General features: G+C 33.5%; 4 protein-coding genes across 6 annotated transcripts; 3 read left to right on the top strand and 1 right to left on the bottom strand.

Annotated features, from left to right (window-relative positions):
• Positions 1 to 2,235: 2,235 nt before the first annotated feature.
• LOC140981272 (uncharacterized) lies at positions 2,236 to 2,826 on the top strand. Its single transcript, XM_073447626.1, has one exon. It carries the CDS (start codon positions 2,385 to 2,387, stop codon positions 2,556 to 2,558), a length of 174 nt encoding a protein of 57 aa, XP_073303727.1. The 5' UTR covers positions 2,236 to 2,384; the 3' UTR covers positions 2,559 to 2,826.
• A 2,106-nt stretch (positions 2,827 to 4,932) lies between these two features.
• Positions 4,933 to 13,488, top strand: LOC140981158 (uncharacterized). Of its 3 annotated transcripts, none has more exons than XM_073447455.1 (15): positions 4,933 to 5,082; positions 5,170 to 5,329; positions 8,608 to 8,659; positions 8,765 to 8,804; positions 9,459 to 9,560; positions 9,660 to 9,769; positions 9,854 to 9,919; positions 9,992 to 10,134; positions 10,343 to 10,436; positions 10,536 to 10,594; positions 11,216 to 11,320; positions 11,846 to 11,954; positions 12,844 to 12,956; positions 13,137 to 13,196; positions 13,289 to 13,488. In XM_073447455.1, the coding sequence occupies exons 1-15, from the start codon at positions 4,995 to 4,997 to the stop codon at positions 13,395 to 13,397; spliced, it is 1,410 nt and encodes a 469-aa protein (XP_073303556.1). In that variant the 5' UTR covers positions 4,933 to 4,994; the 3' UTR covers positions 13,398 to 13,488. The 3 variants fall into 3 exon arrangements, with proteins under 3 accessions (XP_073303556.1, XP_073303558.1, XP_073303557.1); XM_073447457.1 differs by having other exon boundaries at positions 11,879 to 11,954; positions 13,289 to 13,487; XM_073447456.1 differs by having other exon boundaries at positions 13,267 to 13,443.
• A 2,054-nt stretch (positions 13,489 to 15,542) lies between these two features.
• Positions 15,543 to 16,444, top strand: LOC140981360 (heat shock 22 kDa protein, mitochondrial-like). Its single transcript, XM_073447742.1, has 2 exons — positions 15,543 to 15,880; positions 15,957 to 16,444. Exons 1-2 carry the CDS (start codon positions 15,664 to 15,666, stop codon positions 16,361 to 16,363), a joined length of 624 nt encoding a protein of 207 aa, XP_073303843.1. The 5' UTR covers positions 15,543 to 15,663; the 3' UTR covers positions 16,364 to 16,444.
• A 3,059-nt stretch (positions 16,445 to 19,503) lies between these two features.
• LOC140980164 (probable aspartyl protease At4g16563) lies at positions 19,504 to 21,112 on the bottom strand. Its single transcript, XM_073445870.1, has one exon. The coding sequence runs from the start codon at positions 21,027 to 21,029 to the stop codon at positions 19,590 to 19,592; it is 1,440 nt and encodes a 479-aa protein (XP_073301971.1). The 5' UTR covers positions 21,030 to 21,112; the 3' UTR covers positions 19,504 to 19,589.
• Between the last annotated feature and the right edge of the window lie 478 nt (positions 21,113 to 21,590).

Below are 21,590 nucleotides of genomic sequence, written 5' to 3'. Positions count from 1 at the left end.
GTCTAACAAAATACGACTCGTGAAACTGCCTCACACAAGTTTTTACCTTGTTTTAATGTGGCCTGCCATTTTTGGACACATTAACTTTGCTTATTTTTCCCCTAATATTTATTTCTGCAAGTATCAAGTATAAAGCAAGTGGGCATTGGTTTCATACTCACAAGTCAAGGAAATTAGGCCAAATCTTGTCTAAATTTATATTTCTTAATGACTAAACTTTAGGGCAGCATGATTATACCGTAGACCAGGACAAAAATGAACCAATATAATTTTTCGTAGCTTCATTAAATTAGTTCTCCCCTCCCACTTACTCTTTGATTATTTAATAAATGATGTGTCGCGTCACTCTTTCATCGAAAGTTAATTTTTGTCAATAGTTTATTACACATGATAGGTCGGTCGGTTCGCAAGTTTTAAATTTTAATAATATGTGTTGTTTAGTATATATTTTTAATTTATACATCAACTAGCTCAAACTTATGAACTGCGTTAATGCTTTATATCATTGCCTTAATCTTTTTTGGGACCATGAATTTATCTTTTCCCATATTCAATTGTTATTGTTTTTTTTTTTAATTATTTCACTTAGCAATGCTAATTGACTTGGTATAAAAATTATTGAATTATTTAGTAGAGGGGCCAGTCCTCTTTATTATTTTTAAATCCGTGTGACCCAATTTTTTTTTTTTTGTGTTATTTTAAGTGAAATTATACAAATACAATGTACGTGACTAAGCTGGTATGTACCATCTTTAAAATATTTAGTTAATTTTTTTAAAAAAAATAACATATACAGAAATACATATTAATTAATTTATTCTATACAAAACTATTGGTTACGCGCGTAACCACGTCACATCTAGACACACACACTATTGTTTTTATTTAACCAAATATCATTGTATTTTAAAAATTTTTATTGTATTTCTTTTATAATTAGAGAGTGGTATTTACTGTTGAATCTCGAACACGAAACCTACTTTAGAGGGTAATACCACTAGGACAACATGCCCATGGTAATATTATTGTATTTTATGTGTTATAGAATTGAAAATTTATTAGATTTTATACGTTTATCAGTGATTAGAAAAGAAAATCGTTACTATTGTTGTGTTTAAGCTTTACTTTGCGTCGTAATTAAAAAAACTAATAATGTTTTAGTGGTGTTCGCGAATCAACCTTGTTTACTGGGAAGTAGACCGAGTTTTTTTTAAAAAATTATTACAATTAGAATTTAGACCACGTAATTTTACGCTTGAAGCTTGAAATATAAAATTTTCTATTTAACTTATTGTGGAATTTAAGTATATTTAGGGTTAGAAATCAGGCCCAAGATCTTCCTAAAAACAAGAGAAAGAAATCAAGCCCACAAGATACAAGGGAATCTCCATATTGGCTAATATCCAACAAACCCAAATCAATCGGGGGCCTATTTGCCCGATTAACAAAGTTTGAAATAAACTAAGGTGTTTCAAAATAAAAAAAATATTTAAATAAAATAATATTTAGATAGAGAACTATCTTGTAAATATATATATCTATACTATATTATTAAGTGTGAGATCTTTAGAACAACTATTTTAGAAGACACTAAAATATTTAATTTCATAATTATCCTTCTTACCCTACTAAAAACCTTTTTAAGTCACTTCATATTTTACATAGAAAAAATCTAAATAAAACTTCCCTTTTAAATCAAACAACTCTTCTAAATTGAAAATAATTTCGTGTTAATTCTTTAATATTATTTGATCAAATCAAAAATAATAAAAACACATGCAACGCGTGTGCATCTTTACTAGTATCTTATTAAGTGTGGGCAAAGATAAATAAAAAGTTTGGTGTAATGATTTATTTTTAATTTTTTCCTTTAGCTTATTTTAGTTCATCATTTGAAAATTATATATTAGTTTCGTTGAAAGGTTTTATATTTCAACTTTTTCTCACTTATTTTCACAATTTTGACACGATTTATTTTAAATATAATCAATTCAAATTGTAATACGTAATAATCTAAAATTGTAGTATGATATTTTATTAACTTTTTATATTGTCTTATTTCAATATAGATTAAATTAATTATATGTCAAAAATCACTAGTTTAAAAGAAAGACTTAAATAAAAATAAAAATTAATAATTAAAAAAAAATTTATTGTTTTTCACAAACGTCCATACAATACATAAAATCATTTGTATTTTGCTTGAAAAATGTATTTTTTTGATAGAATATTTAATTGAATGTAAAGATGTGTAAGTTCCTGCATTTCTTCATGTCCAAGAGTTTCTCTTGGGGAAGGGGCAATCTTTGCAGTATATATCACCGGCAGCTAAAACCCTAGACGAAAAAGTCCCAAGCTCGGAAATTTTCGGCATCGAATCACAAATGAGCATTATAAGGAGCAGCTTCGCATTCATGGCTGGCACAGCGTTCGGTGTCTATTTAGCTCAGAATTACAAAGTCCCCAATATTCAGGGGCTTCTCAACACTGGCGTTGTAATCGCAAAGCATATTGAAGAGAATTACCGCAAGCCCAAGAAACGCGGCGACGATGATTGAAGTCCCACGTTTAATTCGATCTTAACTTTGATTGTCATCGGATCTTCTTTTTTCTTTTTATTTTTTTGAATATGTTTTGAATTCCTTTGTGGTCATGAGATAATGGAAACATGGAACACTCCGGTGTTGTTTATATCGACTTTTGTTGTTGAATGGGATATTTTTAATGGGAATTTTGAACGGAAGAGTTGCTGATTGATTATAATTTGCAAATTGGTGGCATCGAATGAAAATCGCAGTCGCTATTTATTGGTTATAATTTGGTTAATTTGTACTTGCCTTGTCATTTTTGTGTTGTTTCAAGGTTGCTAGGTGATGAATTGTGCAATGCTGGGGCAAATAATCTATACCATGAAGACTTAACCTGTCCTAATTGGCTAATTAGCCTATTTTTTTGGTCCCTTTTTTAGGATATGTAGTAGGTTTCGGAGAGATGATCAAAAGATTGTCATCAGGGGATGAGTGAGAGTGTTCATGGTGGCATTCTACACAGCGATCAAATATCTGATGCTACAAATTTTTTGAAGGGAAAATTTTTGACAGTTAACTTTGTAGGGAACTTTAAAGTTGTTTTTATATATCTATCAGACGTTCTTTGAAAATTTTGAATCTATTTCTGGCATGTAGTTATGAGTTCTTTTATATTACCTAGATCTTGCTATGAAAGAGTACAACTACCTGGGATCTTTACCTTTTGTTGTTGGAGAACATTATGTTTGATGATGAAAAGGTTTGTTTCCCAAGTGACTTGTTAGATTCTGATTGATTTTGGAATTAAAGTGGTGAAGATGAGTTACTGGTTAGCATAGTTAAAGCTTAGTTTTGAAGAAGCAAAGAAGCTGAGATATATCAACAGTTAAGCGAGGAATGTTCTGGATTTTTGCTGCCAAAAGATTGTAGACTACTTATTGGAAATGTAACACATTAACATTCAAGAACTAAGTAACATGTGTGGATTTGAACACGTGACAGTGAGTTTTTATCAATCTTCAAAAGAAACCGCGCTAGCTATCAATTCTTTTGAATAGAGCTCAAGTTGGAGATGAGTACAAAGGATGATCCTCATAGGAACAATTAAGTGATGTGAAATCTGTGTGGAAGGTAAGGTCATAGTCTAGTTCTATGTGAATTAAGGTTGGAAGAGCAGCTCAGAGTCTAGTATCGTGTGAGTAGGCTCTCAACTCTTGGATTTAGCCGAGTGTCATGTGCACAAGCAGATGTGAACTTAATCTAGTTGAATGTAGCCATCTTTTGCGATAACAGAAGAGGAGTATGTTTACTCTGTTTTAGATAAGGGGTGTGAATGAACTTGATCTAGTTGAATGTAGCCATTGTTTTTTAATATTAGAGCTCTAACTTGAAATATTTAGCCAGCTCAGAGCTCAAAAAATAAACTGTTTCGAGCTTGAGTTCTGCTCAACTTAAAGATCGAAATTGTTTGCCATGTTAAAATTTAATTTTGCGAAAAAAAAAAAACTGATATTCGTGCTCAAAGCTGTGTAGTTTTTAATATTTGTAAAATATTAAAGTTCTCAAACCATTCAACAAAATAATTATGATTTGAATTTTATCGGATAAAAATTTCGAAAATATTTGCAATTGTGTCAAGTTTGATAATATCAAATACAAGACGAAATTTATTTGTTCCAGTTCTTGAAGCTCGGAAACTGGCTCGCATGACTTGCTTCCTAGCTTGGAGCTGAGTGAAACATTGCCTTGAAGGGGCTCTGTAGTCTGTATCCTTGATGCTTATATTACATGACTAAGGACAGGTTCTTAATTACCGTGGGAAGAATAAGATATAGGATCGTTGGGATTGAAATGGGCGGAAATTTCCTTTACTCTTTGCACCTCGCTACTTTACATAATTTGATAATACCATTTATATAATAAATTAATAACTTGTTAAACAAAAAATTAAATACCATCTCATTCTTTAAACTATTCATTAATATGAAATGACAATTTATGAAATACATATTTATAATTTGATAAATAGTTATTTGATTAATTTAGATTTAATTGTAAATTTTCAAATATCAAATATATCATTTCCTTACTTGCGTTCTATTATTTTTCTTAACTGGTAAGTATATTAAAAAAAAAAACTGACTTATTATCAAGACAATTTATATATTATATAATTCAATTAATATAATATAATATATAATTTAAAAGATGTGAATATTATTAATTTCATATTTCTAATGGTTTGTATCGATTTTCGTTAGGAAAAAATATGTCATTAATTCAAATAATTATTATACATATTTGAGTATTAATTTAAAAAATCATAAATATTATTATTATTTTTTTTATTTTTTATTTTTTCTTTTTGGTTGCAAGAAGCGGAGCTAATGGTATCCTTTTAACATCCGAAAACTATTTATTGTTTATTTCATGTAATTTTTCCCTGGAGGGGGAGGGGGAGACAGAATGGGGACGAGAAGCAATTTCTACAAAAACCCTTCGTACGCATACAATAAGCAATTCAATCTCAACTCCGTTCTTCAAAATCTCAGGGGTATTCTATTCTTTGTCCCTCTCCTTCAATCATCATACGCTTTATGATTATTTTTTGATGATATTTTATTACTTTTTCCTTCAACAGCTTACAATATCGTAACCGGAAATGCGACAGTTGATGAACCGGCCATCGCCGTGAAACCCAAACGCCTACAGAAACGGAAGCCGGTGCCGGTGGATCAAAAGAATGAAGCAGAAGAGTGTGATGGGCCCATGTCTCATCAGGAATATATTAAAAAGATGAGGTGAAGTATTTGTGGCTTTTTTAGGTTTACCTTCTTATAGTTGGGGAAATTCTTATAGTTATTGGTTTTCTCATGGTGTGGGGTTACCTGCGAATTCATCGGAAGTAAAGCATATATGAATATTCCACAAATTTGGCTCTGAAGTTTGCTCTAGTTTCTTAAAGTTACGATTTAATATGGTCGGAATTAAAAATAACGAACTTGAAGATATTTTACTCCGTTAAATGTTTTTTTTAATCTCTGTCATTGTTTTTCTAGTTGTTTTTAACATATTTAATAAACTGCTGTTTAATATTGATGAGAACATCTCGTTCTGGAGGCCGAATACTTTGAATTTTTATTATCCCTGCTATTCTCATGCGCTAGCTCCACATAACTCACAGGACATGACCAAATTCTCGACATCCATTTGGAATAAAATGTGCTCCTTTTACTTTATATACTTCTTGTAAGTATGCGATGAAGAACTTCTAAGCATCATGGCTAATGTTGGGCAAATTGCATGAGTAACCTGTTAAAACTCAAAAAAGTATAAAACCTCCTATATAAATTCAATGAGCCTTTAAAACCTGTGTTTTTTTAGAAATTAGATTAGATAACACCCCTTGCTAATGGGGTAAATGTGCTTGATTTTTTTTGTAAACATTGGTTTTTAAAAGTCCATTGTTTTTAGGTAGGGATTTTGTTATTTTTTGGATTTTAGGAAGGTGGTAAATGCTATTTCCCCGACTAATGGAAGTGACATTATAAATTTATTGACAAACTAGTTATGTAAGTCTTGTTATGTATCGGACGAATTCGCGAACATTTGATTTGAATACTCTAAAGAGCAATCTGATACATGAGGAATAAGCTGTTTCACTTTTTAAATCTTTTTCTCTTTTGGACATTTATAGTGTGTGTAATTATAAAATTGAGAGGAGAAACTTATTTTCAATAAATTTCTGAGAATACAATACACTTTTTAAACAGAGTACAATGGATATAAAAAACTCCAAAAAATCAGATCAAATATTGTCTTACCTAATTTAAAATATTAAATTATCCTACCAAATCAAAACTAATTGATATCAAGTAATATCAAATATTCATATAATCTATTTATTTTATTCTACACTCTCCCTCAAACTTGGATGTAGATATTGATGAGTCCAAGCTTGCCAACAAAAAAATCAGGAGTGAATTCTGATAGTCTTTTTGTGAGTAAATCAACAAGTTGATGAGACATAGTCACATGTTCAATACTAAGAATCCCTCCATCGAGTTTTTCTTTTGGAGTGTTGATTTACTTCAACATGTTTTGTCCGTCATTATGGACATCATTGTGAGCTATGCTGATTGTCGATGTATTGTCACAATAGAGAAGCATATTACCTTCTGTTTTTTAATTCTTTCAACACTATCCTAATCCATATAAGCTCACATACTCCTTGTGCCATTTCTCGGAATTCAGACTATACACTACTTCTTGCCACCACTGATTGTTCTTGCCAGCCAAGTTACAAGATTTCCCAAACTTTTGTACAACATCTTGATGTGGATTTTCGATCATCAACAGAACCTACCCAATATCATTAGTGAATGCACTAACATTTCGATCGTCATTCTTTGCCAAGAACAAGACTCTCCTAGGGGTTTGTTTCAGATACGTCAAGATTCTATATACTACATCCAGATGCCCTTGTCGAGGTGGGTGCATGTATGGACTTACCAGGCTAACTGCGAATGCAATAACAGGTAATAAAGACCATTGTGGAGTTTAGCACTACCAATCGTTTTTCTCGATAGTAGGTCCTGAAATAAACAGGAGACATGTGAGAATTTGACAATACAATTGTTATCAACAGTAAGTTTACTGATGGATAGTAAATTGTAGGTCAATGAAGGAACAAGGAGAACTGATTTGAGTGTGATATCATTGGGCAAGACAATATCACCAATGCCAACAAAGGTTAAAGATCTATTTGCAATTTTAGCAGCTGTATTTTTGGTATATAAGCTGTGTGAACTAAAAATACGAGGATCTCATGTCATGTGATCCAAGACACCGGAATCAACAATCTAAGATGTACTTAAGCAAGAGCTACCGACAATATGGCTTTTACCAGACTGGATAATGGAGCACGAGCCAACAGTGGTACTTGAGGATGTATTAAGTGATGTATGACGAAGGAGGCGACAATATTCCTCAATCTGGTCAATTTGTTCTTTGGTGAATGGAACTGAAATGTTGGAGTTTGCTGGCTGTTCTTGGGCAGATTGGGCGTTGTTGCTTCCATGGCCATCAAATTTTTTTCGGCGCTGCCAGTTTGCGGGTTTGCCATGAATTTCCCAACATTTGTCCTTTGTTTGGCCAGGGCGATGACAGTGGTCACACCAAGGCCGTTTGTTTTGACGTTGACGTTGAGTTGAATTTTTGTGCGAAACCATGACAGAAGATTCATGAGCAGAGAGAGATTGCGGCACAACATCAGTGAGGCGTGAGGATACTTTGCGTCGAAGTTCTTCATGCCAGACCTCCGCAAAGGCATCATCGGGTGAAGGGAAAGGATCCCATGCAACCAGCCTCCCACATCGTCCAGATCACGGTTGGGGCCTACCAGAATGTCGAAAACCCTTTTCTTTTCCAGATTGAGCCTAAGTTTCACGCTGCATGCAACACACGTCTTCATTTCCTCAAGAAAAATGTCTATTTAGCCATTTTGAACCACAAATAGCGACGGCTAATACGAGGCTCCATGGAATTCACAGCCAAGCGAGAACTATGGAGTTCTCCTTTAAAATACCCTAATTTGCCGCGGGCACAAACCACAATCTTCACAGATTGTGCCCACTGAAGATAATTGCTGTCATTGAGGCAATGGACAGTAATTTGGAATGAAGAGAGGTCACCTCCGGAAAGAGAAGCAACATACCCGGATGGCCCAAAGGATTTTTTTGCCATGGAGTCATCGAACAAGGTGGAAGATTTGGACGATTCAGTGGACATGATGAAAAAGAAATCAGAAGAAATGTGCGATGAGATGAGCTGGAGGAACCTTACGACTCTAATACCATATTACCATATAAATTGAGAGGAGAAATATATTTTTCTATATCTTTCTGAGAGTACAATACACCTTTTAAATATAGTACAAGGGATATAACAAACTCCAAAAAATCAGAAATCAAATAATATCCTATCGAATCAAAACTAATTGATATTGAATATTCTTATAATCTATCTTTTTTTATTCTACAGTAATATACGCTCATTCGTTTATTTAAATTTTAAACAGGAAGGAAGCATGTGCTTCGCAAACTTATCAGGAGTTAACTGCAGATGTGTTGGTATTCTCAATGGATTAATTTACATGTAGCAGCTTCATTTATTTCTATTGTAGTGATTAGTTTGTTTGTATGTTAATTACATTCTAATAACTAATTTTGTTTTAGGAAAATCCAATTTCATCTTTCAATTTGGTGGGATATGAAAGTAAGATTTCGTTTTGTTTAATCTTGTCTTTAAATTTTTTTTGTTTTGTTGCATTCATTTAGGTTTCCTAAAAATTATATAAATCGCAGTGTTTGTGAATTTATTGCACTTTTTCTGCGGAAGTTGTTATATTTTATTTTGTGCTTATAACCATCATAAAATGTATCCTCTGATTGTAGGCATGTAATTGAGTTGTGAGTGCTAATGTCAGGACCGAAAGCTGGAAACTTAATTTTTTTTTTCTATATAAGCTGTAGCTGGTTGTCATTGCAAAATTCAGTGCATATTTTTACTATTACATCGGCATCAGACTTATTATTTTTTTCATGTTTTTCTTTTGTATTGGCCCGATGATCTAGTTCATGCATTTAGTGTGTAATTGAGGCTTTATTAGTAGGACCAAGGTGCGGTCTGACTTCCTTCAAGTGATTGTTCTCTTTGCTTCTTTCAAGTGAAGTGGTTTGTTTAAGTTTAAGGACTCCTTCAAAAAAATTCTCCTGGCCCTTTTCCCTTACTTTCCTTTTATTCCACTATTTAACCTTCTATATTTTTGTTTCCTAGAACGAGCTTCAAGTTGATTTTTTGTTTTATTTTTCTAATTCAAATAACAATGTCTGCATTAATTTATGTTAATAACGAGACCAGCACATGCAGGTGATAAAAGTACTTCTGCAGAATGTGGAAATGACCAAGAAACTATTGTTTTTGAAGATAGACTGAAATCTAGTGAGCAGATTCCATACTTCCCTATACCTGGTAATGTTCCTCTATGCTTTCACTTTGTTATTGTTTGCTTGGTAACTCCTGTTGTTATTATCTTCTGGGCTAGCTAGTCAATATGTTCTCTTCCTTCAGGTACAGAGGAAATTGATCGAATCAAAATTCAGAGTGAGCAGAGGTATCCTACACCAGGAGAACCCACATGTGTTGTATGTGGGAAATATGGGGAGTATATATGCAATGAGGTGGGATATCTAAAGTCTTATTTTACATAATATTTGTGCCTGTTTTTGACATTTTATTTTTCCTTTTGTATTACGATGATGTAGACTGATGATGATGTATGCAGCATGGACTGCAAAGCTGAACTTCTTAGAAGCATTGAACTCCACCAGGTTCTTCTTTTGCTCCAGTGATTACAGCTTTGTTTTATTCATCTTACTTTCGCTTGAAATGTGTTTTACCAGTATCCCTTAAGTGGACAACTCCACGTTGAATTATTTTCTGCTCATGGAAGTACATTTGAAGTACCTAAATCTGGTGGAGACGAATGGGATCATTATCAGAATCATTGGTCTAAGAAGAAATCCCGTCTTTGTAGTTATGAATGGTAATTTTTAACCATTTATTAGCAGAAACCATTGAAAGCTTTAATTGCAGAATGACATTTGTTTTATCAAGCATAAGAAGATGCATGCATGTGTTTTCTTAGTTTGCTGTTATTATCATGTGGTGGTATGATGCCATCAGTGTGACCTCGTAAATGGATGAGAAAGATGTTTTGGCAGTTGTTTTTGAATGTTGCTTTCCTATTGCAGTTGGAAATGCCAAAAGCCTGGGCACCTTGCAGAAGATTGTTTGGCGAATGCATCTCATTTCGAATCTAGTTCATCTGGCAGATTGTTTAAACATGTAGTATTTCAAAATAAAATAAAATTGACACGAGTATTATTCAATTCCTTTTGTTCTACGAATATTTAGTCATATAATTTTTAAAATTCTTCTTAACAGGCGCTTGTTCAGAACAAGTTTAATTCAATACCAAGAGATCTTCTTGATTTATACAAAAGGTCCCTCAATGGCATTGCTTTCTTTCATTTTGTACTTAAGCTCTCAAGGCTATGTTTGTTTAATTTCATTTTTTTTATTTGTCCTGCAGATGCAGATTGATAGACCCTAATCAGAACACAGCTAGAAATTTTACTTTCTTTAATGTATATGTACAGGACAAGTTGTATTTATTGTGTGCTACAAACCACATAATATTGCAATGACAGAAAGGGGTTACTTGAAAGCTAAAAGTTCCACTAGTGAAATCTGGGATGATTTTGTAATGGGATTGTGAAAGTAGTGTGGGATGAAATATTTGAACCATCTGTTTAAGTGCCTAAATACAACCTGATTAATTTACTCTTACATATGAGCCTTAGGGAGTGCTTTCAATCACTTAAAAAAAAGGTGATTCTTGGTTTTTGGCTTTAAAAAAATCAGTTGTGTGTTTCTGAAACCCATGTTAGCTTTGTTTAATTTAATTGAAATTCAGGATACTGATTTTCAACTTCTAATTTTCAGCTTTTTACTTTTGTTTTCAAACACTACCCACCTCTGATTTTTACTCACTTCATACTAAGTGATTAAATGATTAAGATCAGGCACGGTGTTATCTCATTCTGATCTTTCTGTCTCTGCAGATGCGGCCAAATTGGAAAAAACTTCTTGGCTGCAAAGTGCAATTCATGTCGTAAATCAGCAACTCTAGCTGCATGCCTATTCTGCGACAATAACTTTTGTGACAGGTAATAGAGTGCTGTGCTTTGTTTAAATTCCCTTTGCTATTCAAAACAATACATCAGATAGCTTTTGCAATTTATTTTGGTGGTTGTCCTTTGTTCAGCTGACTGTTATTTATTTATTTTAAAAAAGTAAAAGATAATTTAGAAAATACAAACTGCATAGTGGCATCTTAATCTAATTATTATAGCCTCAACTGATTTTAGTACTTATTTTTACCTTTTTGCTGCTGTTCGCACGTCGGTTGTTCATGGGTTTGGTTCATAATAAAAAGGAAGGAAATTCTTCATGCTTTAGCAATTAATTGCTGATGCAGTTTGAACAGTATTGTTGATGAAAAAATTAGAAAATTATACGCATTGTTAGGACTGATTAATCGAGATGGAATGCAAATTAGGTAGCTCTTCTAGATGCGAAACAATTTCTCTATATTTTTCTGTAGACCAGCATGCTTTTGGTAATGGGAATGAATGGAATAAATGATACCATCATTTTTTCTGGTTTTTATTTTAACTTGTCACGCGTTGAAGGTATGCAATAGCTGATCACATGAACATCTGCAGTGCAGGCCACTTGAGCGAACATATTAGAGACCATCCATCTCACAAACAATACTACTCATATAAACTCGAGCGTCTGGTAAAATTATTTTACATGCATTCTCTGCTTTTAATGGTCTAACAGTGAAATCAGAATATTATATTGTGAATGTGATTACTTGGTGAATGGTGAGTGTGGTCGTCGACTCTTAATTTTAAAATTTTCTTTTCACGTCTTCTACTCTGTGCATTATGACTTGTGTGGGTCATTTGCAGATAAATTTTTCCTTGGTACGTATATGAAGATCCTAATATGGTGCAATAATGATGTACATTTGGTTTCGTTCGTTTGAAGATATTTTTATTGTAGAAGCCATATTTCAATGATTTCATGTTACACGGTGAATTAAGATAGTTAAATAGTAGAGTTGTTGCAAGGAGTGATGGACAATTCAATCGAAATGCTGCTTGTGCGAGGAATGTGAAATTGGGTGTGAATTTGTCTGTGGGAAAAAATTGAAACTAAGGTGAAAATCATTTTTCATTTCCAGATGTTTGAAAATGTTTCCGGAAAAGGGAATAAAAAATTTCCATTTTATTTAGCTAATGGAAATAGAACATACAAGGGGTACTAATGGAGTATCTGAATGGTTGGCCAGTTTGAGCATCTGAATGGTTGGCCAGTGTTCCAAGTTTCAAATATTCGTTTCTGAGTTGTCCTTGAAGGTTGTCTTACTTGCAAGCCTACTGGAACGTGATTTGTTTTTTGTTTCCTTGCAATTTGTATGCAGCTAGCTTAATTGGATTGTTCACCTACTCTGCATGGCTTTTTGAAATAATGAAAAAAAATTTTAAAAGGCTGTTTTTCATTTTGTATGATGCTTTTGGTCCGTCTTGCTAAATTTACTTCCAAACAATTGAAAATTTATTACTTTAAATTCTTGTTGACTTTCTGAGTACTTGAATGACGAGCATTTTATGTGATATAGGTAAAATGCTGTAAAGCAACATGCAGAGTGACTGACATTAAAGATATTTTAGCTTGCCATTACTGTTTTAACAAGGCGTATGAAAAATTTTATGATGTCTACACTGCAACATGGTAAGTTGTACGGACTCGGCATCCCATTTCTTTGGGGTTTAAAGATTTATTTTCTTTGTTCCCAGGAAGGGGAGAGGTGATTGTTTCCTATTTCACATGCCCATTCTTTCCCCTTCCCTCAAATTGTTAACTCGTTAACTCTTGCTCTGAACTTGAGTCCTCCTGAACTTTTGTTTTCAGGAAAGAATCTGGACTTTCAATAATTCAAAATTCAATTTGCTGTGAAGATCACTTTGAATGGTTAGTAGCAGTGTTACCAAGTCATTGATTATTTTTGTACCTTTGAATTTGTATTCATTCATGGCTTTAGCAATGGGCATCTGTGGCGGCAGGCACCGGATGAACTGTTTGAGTGCAGATGTCGAAGACCATGCCTATATTGTGAAGAGAAAACATGGTCGGAATGAGAAATACGTGCAGCTGAGTGACTTTATCTTTTGAAAGTATTTGAAAATATTGCTAACAATTAATGAAAAAAATATTAAAAAGATATCTTTTTTAAAATTTACTCCAGTAACGTTATATCATGTCATGAACATTAAAATTCTTCAAATTTCATTTCATATAATTTATATTTTTCTATTCTCATTTTTTTTTCTAATGCTAGAAAGTTTAATCTCATTCATTGGTCGATTTAAAAAAAATGATAATATTCATATATTATATTACACGTATTGCGTATACTTGATTACTACTTACTAGTATGTATAAAAGTTTGCGTGTACTACTAGTATATATAAAGGTTTCCTTCCCTCCTTCGAAAGCGTCCTTCACCAATGAAAAAATGGACCATATGGCAAAACTTGACAATGGCAATATAATATTATTTACTATATTGCGAAGTTTTAACATGTTAAAAAAATTGTTTTGGTCCGACTTAATTACATAAAGTCAAATTTTATATATAACCTTGAAAATAAGTATTGATAACAATGAGTTTCTTTATCAAACTTAGGGTGGAAGGTGACAAAGTTGGTGAGGATGGGGAAGAATACATGAGTCGACCCCAAAAAAGAATAGATCTGCCATGGAATGTGCACAAGTTGGATGGCGTTAAGGCGGAGATGAAGAATTATTTTTCCCCCTAAAATCGTGTTTTGAATAAATAACAATCTCATTTTGAACGCAATTCAAACTAATTATCGAGTGCTACCAAAGAGAAGCCCGAACTAACATCAGTTATATAATATTTAAATATATTTCAACAAGTTATAAATAGATACATCGGTTATAAAATATGTGCGCGCGTTCGTGTGATTCGTTAGTAAATTTTCAAATAAAACATGTAGGCTATATTCCAAATCAAGTGATTCAAATACAAATAATATTTTAATTCAATTCAAATAAACTCAGTTTCTTCTGCTATCCAAGTGGGGAATGATTTTGAGGATATTAACTTTGTGTAAAGTTGAAGATCAAGCACAAAAAGAACTATAGCAAAATGGAAAACAAAAGAACTCATTTCCATGTCAATCAAATTAAATGAAATTTTATGCAAAAGCATAACTACTTTAAAAATGTACTAACGTTTAACAGGGTTGCGAGCCCAATTTGGATTAGACCCACCGAGTTTTTGGGTGGGACGAGACGAGATGAGACGAGTCCGATCAATTCTTTTCACAGTGAAATGGGTTCTGGGATCAGCCAAATTTATCCAAGACCTATGCTATTATCATCTCTAAACATGACACGAAAACCAAAAGCTTTTAGCTGTTTTGGGTATTTGGTACACCTAATTAAATTAAGATTTAAAAAATCAATAAAACTATGATTAATATTGGTAAACATCAAAGTAATACCTATAATAGTCACTAAAATGATGATGAACATCAAACTTTTTTTTTCTGATGGCTTTACTCAAACTTGAAAGAATGTATCTACCGTTATACTTTTTCACTTTACAATGGATTGCGTTTGGATTTGGATTGAATGATTTAGATTGAGGGATATTTGAAAGATGAATTTGAAATGACTCTATATTTGAGTAGATTTAAAATTCACAACTCAAATGTAAGTATTTATTCTTATTAATAAACTAATATTAAATTAACTTACAAAAACTCTTATGATATCGTCTCATGAATCAATTTGTGAGGCATATATCCTACTCGATCCGATTCATAAAAAAATATTGTTTTATGTCAAAATTATTATTATTATTATTATTATTATTATTAACTTAAGACATGGACCGAGTCAACTTGTCCCATGAATATAGACATGTGAGATCATCTCATAGGATACTTACTCAAACTAATTTAGGTCAAAAAAAATTTACAAATTTTTCGTAAATATATTGACAAACAGTTTAATTAGAGTGTTGATTTCTCAACATTTTTTTAAATATCGTAACACATTATTGTAAAATAATAATTATAATATTTTTTCTTCAAAAATATATTATAGTGAATTTTAAAAGAGTTTATTTCTTTTCAAATGATTATTTTTATTCATAATATTGATTTATTTAATTTAATAAATTACAAAAGAATTGTAAATACATATATTTTGGGGGGAAAAAGTCCTCAATCTTCTAGAAGCTATGTAGAACGCTTGAGAACTTTCCCGAGAATGATAGATTCTTCTTGAGTTATCCTTCCCACCTCACTTTATAAGCACGACCGTCTCACCATTTTTATTCCAAACTTCATCACCAAAATACCCAAATTTCTTCATTTTCTGAGCAAATTTTAACAAGCCTTTTGTAATGGCTTCATCACTCGTGCTCCGAAAAGCCGCCGGCGGTGTCCCTGTTCACTTGGCCAGATTACTGCGAGCATCATCGGTTGCTCCCACCGCCGTGCACGGCAAATTCTATCTGAGCACTGAAACTGACGTGACTCCTCATGCCAACGAGAATAGGCGGGTTGACGTTGATAGGCGCTCAGGCTCTTCAGTTGGTCGTCGCGGTGAATCTTTCTCAGGTAAGTTTCTTTTCCCACCATGTGCAATGAATTTATTATTTAGGTTTCAACTATAATAATCTTGTGTCCATTTTAGATATCTTCAATCCATTCTCTACGATAAGAGGCTTGAGCCAAATGTTGAACATGATGGATCGGTTCATGGGGAACCCCTTCGATTCGGGTTTCGATGGAGCGGGATGGATTGACTCGTGGGAGGACGACGCTTCCCTTTACCTTCGGGTCGACATGCCGGGGCTGGACAAGGAGCAAGTGAAGGTGTGGGTGGAGCAGAACACATTGGTGATCAAAGGGGAAGGCAGCAAAGTCTCAGAGGATGGGAATGAACATAGGAGACGATACTACAGAAGAATGGATCTGCCTTGGAATATGTACAAGCTGGATGGCGTAAAGGCGGAGATGAAGAATGGGGTGTTGAAGGTGGTGGTGCCCAAACTCACCGGAGAAGAAAGGAAAGATGCGATTCAAGTGTGTGTCGACTGAGCCCTCCCTTCATTCGCAAGGCTCATGTATTATATGTTTTTTGTGTGTTGTTTTGTATAATAAATACTTTTAATAATCTTGTTTTTATTTTATTTTCTATTTTTCAGTACCTAGAATTAATAATACAAATTAGGTAAATAACGATTAAATATTAAAATAAATAAAACATGTAAAAGTAAAATCTGAAATTTTCCTTAAAAAAATTGATGAGCAAGTAAAATATTAGCTAGAAATCTTCTTGTGTTGATAATGCATAAAAAATAAATTTTATTTTAAAGCTTAGCTTATCTGATAATTATTTGTGAAATTTTTTTTTAAACAACTGGCATCAACAAAGTTACGTGGAAAGAAATTTTTTTTTTAAGCAATCAAATAGTGTAATATAATTTGTTTATTTTAATAATTTTTCAAATATTTCGATTTCATAAAATTTGAATGGTCGTTTGTTACACATATAATTTAAATATCTTATTTAGCAAAATTGATTAATAGTGAGCATTTGGATGTTAGTGCTTGAATAATTAAAATCTAGAAGAAAAATAAAATGAATTTAATATGAAAAATTAATATTTAGAAATGAATTACTTAGTTTAGAATTTTTATTTCACTAAAAGTTATAATTAATTGAGATGTAAAAAGATTGTATGAAGGACATTTTAAGATTTTTAAAATATTAAAGGCAATATTATATAATATTTAATACAAAATACTATTTTTAAAATTAAACTTTTATGATGTAGTTCAACTTAAAAACTGAAAAGATAGCGAAGTTTTGATGGAAGCAAAAATAATTGATAAATCAGAAATCAATATTGAATATTCATCTATTCAAAGCCACCAAACGACAAACGAATGCAATGCCCATGCCCAATATAGTTGTTGACTCAAAAGGACAAAAAAATTTTGACAAAAACTTGTGTGAGACGGTTTTACTGGTAGTATTTTGTGAGACAGATCTCTTATTTGGGTCATCCATGAAAAATATTATTTTTTATGTTAAGAATATTACATTTTATTATGAATATCGGTAGGGTTGACCTGTCTCACAGATAAAGATTCGTGATACCGTCTCACAAAAGACTTACTCAAAAATTTAATGTGAACAAACTACGTCAGCATTTCCAAATTCCACACAACGTCACGAAACCTTGATAAAATCAAATATGATAATTGGAAGAGGCTGATATTTAAAAAAAATTTAAATCCTAAAAAAATGAAAAAAGAGTGCACAAAGAATGTCAATCATCACAATCAACATTATGTAATGTACCAAATTTCTTGATTCAACATAAAACGTCCAACCTCTGAAGCAGAGAATCGTCTATATCATTGCTCACACTCCACACCTCCACAACCAGCTCAAATAAGCAGAACCACATCACATCATAGCAACTAAATTGTATCAAGAATTGCTCACCTTGCAGCTACTTCTCTCGTTTTGATTTTGCGCTGAGACACACACATCTTTTATCGATTTACAAATTTTGTTGTCATTTTAGCCAAAATATTCGTCACATCTGCTCACTTTATTTCAGCACTTTTCTATAAAGTTACTCGAATAATCATTATAGATCGACAATAACTTCATCGGTTTCTAACCCAATCTTTAAGCTAAGTCTCTAACTGATCCTAACAAAACCTCGCCATCATCCACCCTAAATGTGTTCGGTCTCATGTTACAAATCTATTTTCATGAGACGGGTTAATCCAATACACATGTGTTTGATAGGGTTGAAGATTAATTTCACAAAATTAACACATGATAGGTTTTTGTGATAAAAAAATAGAATGTTCATTTCATTCTCATATCATTACATCCTACCTGCATGTATTTAGGGTAGAATTAAAAGTTTAAAGTTAAGAGTAAGTATTTTGTGAGACGGTCTCACGAATTTTTATCTATGAGACGGGTCAATCCTATCGATATTCACAATAAAAGTAATATTCTTAGCATAAAAAGTAATATTTTTTCATGAATGACCCAAATAAGAGATCTGTCTCACAAAATACGATCCGTGGGACCGTCTCACAAATTTTTTTTTTGCCTAAAGTTAAATATTTGTGGGTTAAATTAATTAACAGATTTTTGGGCTTATCATAAGATCAGCTTAAATAATTGAAAATTTTTAAAATTTATAAATACCACATCCATGATCAATTTTTTTTATCATCATTATCGGTTTTCTGAAAATAATCGTATGTGTGTGTGTGTATATATATATATATATATATATATATATAATCGGAACTATGTATCAAAGTAATTTTTTCGAGTCGAATAATTTTAAATAATGTTTTACGTGCATTGCTGCCGTCTCATGACACGTGCCGGAAATGGGGGACGCGTACGTGTGCAAGTTGGCATACAGCTGGATATGAGCAGACTCTTTCCGCCAGTAGTTCAAGTATTGTACAACACCTACGTGCGGCGTGTTTTGTCCTTTTCTCCACGCGCGTTCAATTAAATATAATAATTTTGATTAAATTTAATTCAAGATTATAATTTCTTAAAATATAAATAAGGATAAAAAAGTTATTAAGTTTCATAATTTTATAACTTAAAAATATTAGGTACAGGGAGTATTTTATTTTAAAAAAAGAAACGACACATTTCTCTATTTATGTAATTATTTTTTAAGATCTTCTGTCTATTTATTTAAAAGTTTTTGTGATTTAATAATATGACATCGATCTGAATATAATATGAAATTGTATCCAATTCTATCATTTGCTTGACATAATAGAATTACTTATAATTATTTGATTTTTGATTTTGTGCCTATTTTCAGAAATATTTTATAGTAATTGTAAAAATGTCCGTTAATTTTTTCTAAGAGTAACTTTATCACACACGTTCAAAAATTTGAACGATTCAATGGAAATATGCATAAAACATTTTGTGAGTAAATAGACCCATGATCAATACTTGATCAAACAAATGAGACAAAATAGATTATGAGTAAGTCTGTATTTATGATTACGATTTACCATTTAAATTTATTAGATGAGTCGATCTAATTCGTATAAAATAATATTTTTTTATGAATTAAATCAGATCAAATATCTTTACCATATAATTAATTTGTGAGACGGTAATATAAATTTTTTAATAGATTATAATATCTATAAAATCAGACAAATAAATTGAATTTACACATCATTTCATTAATCATTAAAAAAATTTACAATTTTTTTTATTATGATCCCGCTAAAGTATTAACAATTTCTAATTCAAAGTATCCCACAAAGACGCGCACTTCCGCCTCGCAAATCCCACCCGCTTCTCTTCCAAATCATACGCCACCTCAAACCCCTGCTGCTGATAGTTTCCCAGCAGCCCCGCCGGCCCACCGTCGGAATCCGCCTCATCTCCGCCGTCCATAAACATCAGACAGCCCACCTTCCGCTTTGCATCACCATCAAAGAATTCGTAGAAGTAATTCTTTCTCGGCATCGCCACAGTTGAATTGGCCACAAAATGGAATGCCAGCTCAGGCACATTTCTCAAGAATTTCTCCCCATGGTTCCCGTAAAAACACGGGCTAAGTCCGGTCCGTTCCTCGACCTGACTCGCCCTCCGGTGGGCCGACCCGAGTTGATTGGCGAATTCACTGACCACCGAGTTGTAGAACATTTTAGGCAGCATAGTGAAAGTGGTGCCCGAATCCACCACCATTCCCCCATTGCCTCTCCCATCAACTCTTTTCAGACTCCTCGGAGCTTGAATTCTTCTTTTTCCTATGGATAGTGACTCCAATCCAACGCAGTAAAAATAGGGGTGTTTCGGATTGTCCAACATTGGCGTGTAGCTGTAAAGAACGAGACTTTGTGTAAGAGCGTTCCTGCTCTTTTCCTCGTATCGACCCAGAACCAGTGGGCTAGGTCGGTGGACGCGGGTGGGGTCGAAGCCATGTGATACGAGGCAGTAAGAAAAGTAGTTGCCAATATCAGGCGACTTGTTGGCAAGCTGAGCAGGCAAAGAGAGCACGCCACGTCCGAATCCAGCAACACCTATAGGCTCACCAAGAGCGCTATTTGCGCAGCCGAAAGTGAACTTGGGCAACTTCAGGGGAGGTCTCGACTTGGGGATGGAAAAGGTATCTTCATAAAGCTTGGCGACGAAGCTCCCGTCCCCATAAGCGTAGTAAAAAGGGGGACAGTGGAAAGATTTGCAGTCGCTGATTTCAATGGTTTCGAGGGGGCACTTGGCCATGGCGCAAAGGTCGGAAGAAGGGACGGCGGAGTGGACGGCGGAGCAGGCGGTGGATTTGCATCCGACGGGAGTTGCAGAGGTAAGGTTAAGCGGGCCGGGATTGGTGATGGAAGAGCGGGAGTACTTACCTTCGCAGAGTATGCATTCAAAAGGGTGGCAGGGGAGCCAGACGACATCGCTGCCGGTGTCCATGTAGAGGGAGATGGTTTGGGAGCCAACAGAGAGAGACAGGGTGTAGTCGCTGCCGGGTGAGAGTGGCAGCGACACTTGGCGATGGCGGCGGAAACGGGTGGCAGAGCGGGCGGCGGAGGACTTGAGTAGTAGGTGGGTGGTGTTGAATTGTGTATCGGAGATGGAATGGGATAAAGGAAGAACTAGAACAGAGTAGCTGGGAGAGATTTCGGAGCTGGAGAAAAAAGTGATGATGACAAGTAAGAAAAGAGGAGAAGCCATTGAAAGGAAATGGTGCAGTTGTTTGGGTTTGAAGTTAGGTATATGTATTCAGCACTGAGAGAGAGGGAGAGAGTGAGTAGGGTGGTTTTAAAGTGGGGACGGGGAATTGGAGGCCAGGTTTATTACGTTATATGTATATTCATATTTATACAATACAAAAAATTCAATGTAAAAATTCAATTTGTCAAAATCTCATTGTATATTGAATATAAAATCTCGCGATATAATGGTTGTAAATATCGCTGTAATGATATATTTGTGGTACTTTTATCATTATTTTTTTAAAAAAGTGGACTTCAATTTTCTTGTTTACCTTCCATCATCTTATTGTGGCAGGCATAAATCATATTCAAATAACTAAGAATTTGATTGTAATAGTCCAGGTTTGCGGGCTTGAAGTGTGGTTTTAAAATTTAATTAAATAGATAAAAATGTGTTGATAAAACAAATTCGATTCATTTACCGGCTTGAGTTTTGTTGTTTAACAAAAAAAATCACAGCAATTAGTATAGGCATAATTCGAAATTGTAGGAATGTAATAAAGAGAGGAAATTATTCCCC

Source organism: Primulina huaijiensis, chromosome 7 (genome assembly GCF_012295235.1).
Source record: "Primulina huaijiensis isolate GDHJ02 chromosome 7, ASM1229523v2, whole genome shotgun sequence".
Lineage (NCBI taxonomy): Eukaryota > Viridiplantae > Streptophyta > Magnoliopsida > Lamiales > Gesneriaceae > Primulina > Primulina huaijiensis.
The sequence above is the reverse complement of the archived record's forward strand: the minus strand, read 5'-3'. Positions and strand labels throughout refer to the sequence as shown.

Coding starts and splice junctions, on each gene's coding strand:
- LOC140981272 (XM_073447626.1), top strand. CDS start 2,385: ATGAGCATTATAAGGAGCAGCTTCGCATTCATGGCTGGCACAGCGTTC.
- LOC140981158 (XM_073447455.1), top strand. CDS start 4,995: ATGGGGACGAGAAGCAATTTCTACAAAAACCCTTCGTACGCATACAAT. Junction 8,805..9,458: donor CAATTTGGTGGGATATGAAA/GTAAGATTTCGT, acceptor CAGCACATGCAG/GTGATAAAAGTACTTCTGCA. Junction 9,770..9,853: donor GGGAGTATATATGCAATGAG/GTGGGATATCTA, acceptor ACGATGATGTAG/ACTGATGATGATGTATGCAG.
- LOC140981360 (XM_073447742.1), top strand. CDS start 15,664: ATGGCTTCATCACTCGTGCTCCGAAAAGCCGCCGGCGGTGTCCCTGTT. Junction 15,881..15,956: donor TCGCGGTGAATCTTTCTCAG/GTAAGTTTCTTT, acceptor TGTCCATTTTAG/ATATCTTCAATCCATTCTCT.
- LOC140980164 (XM_073445870.1), bottom strand. CDS start 21,029: ATGGCTTCTCCTCTTTTCTTACTTGTCATCATCACTTTTTTCTCCAGC.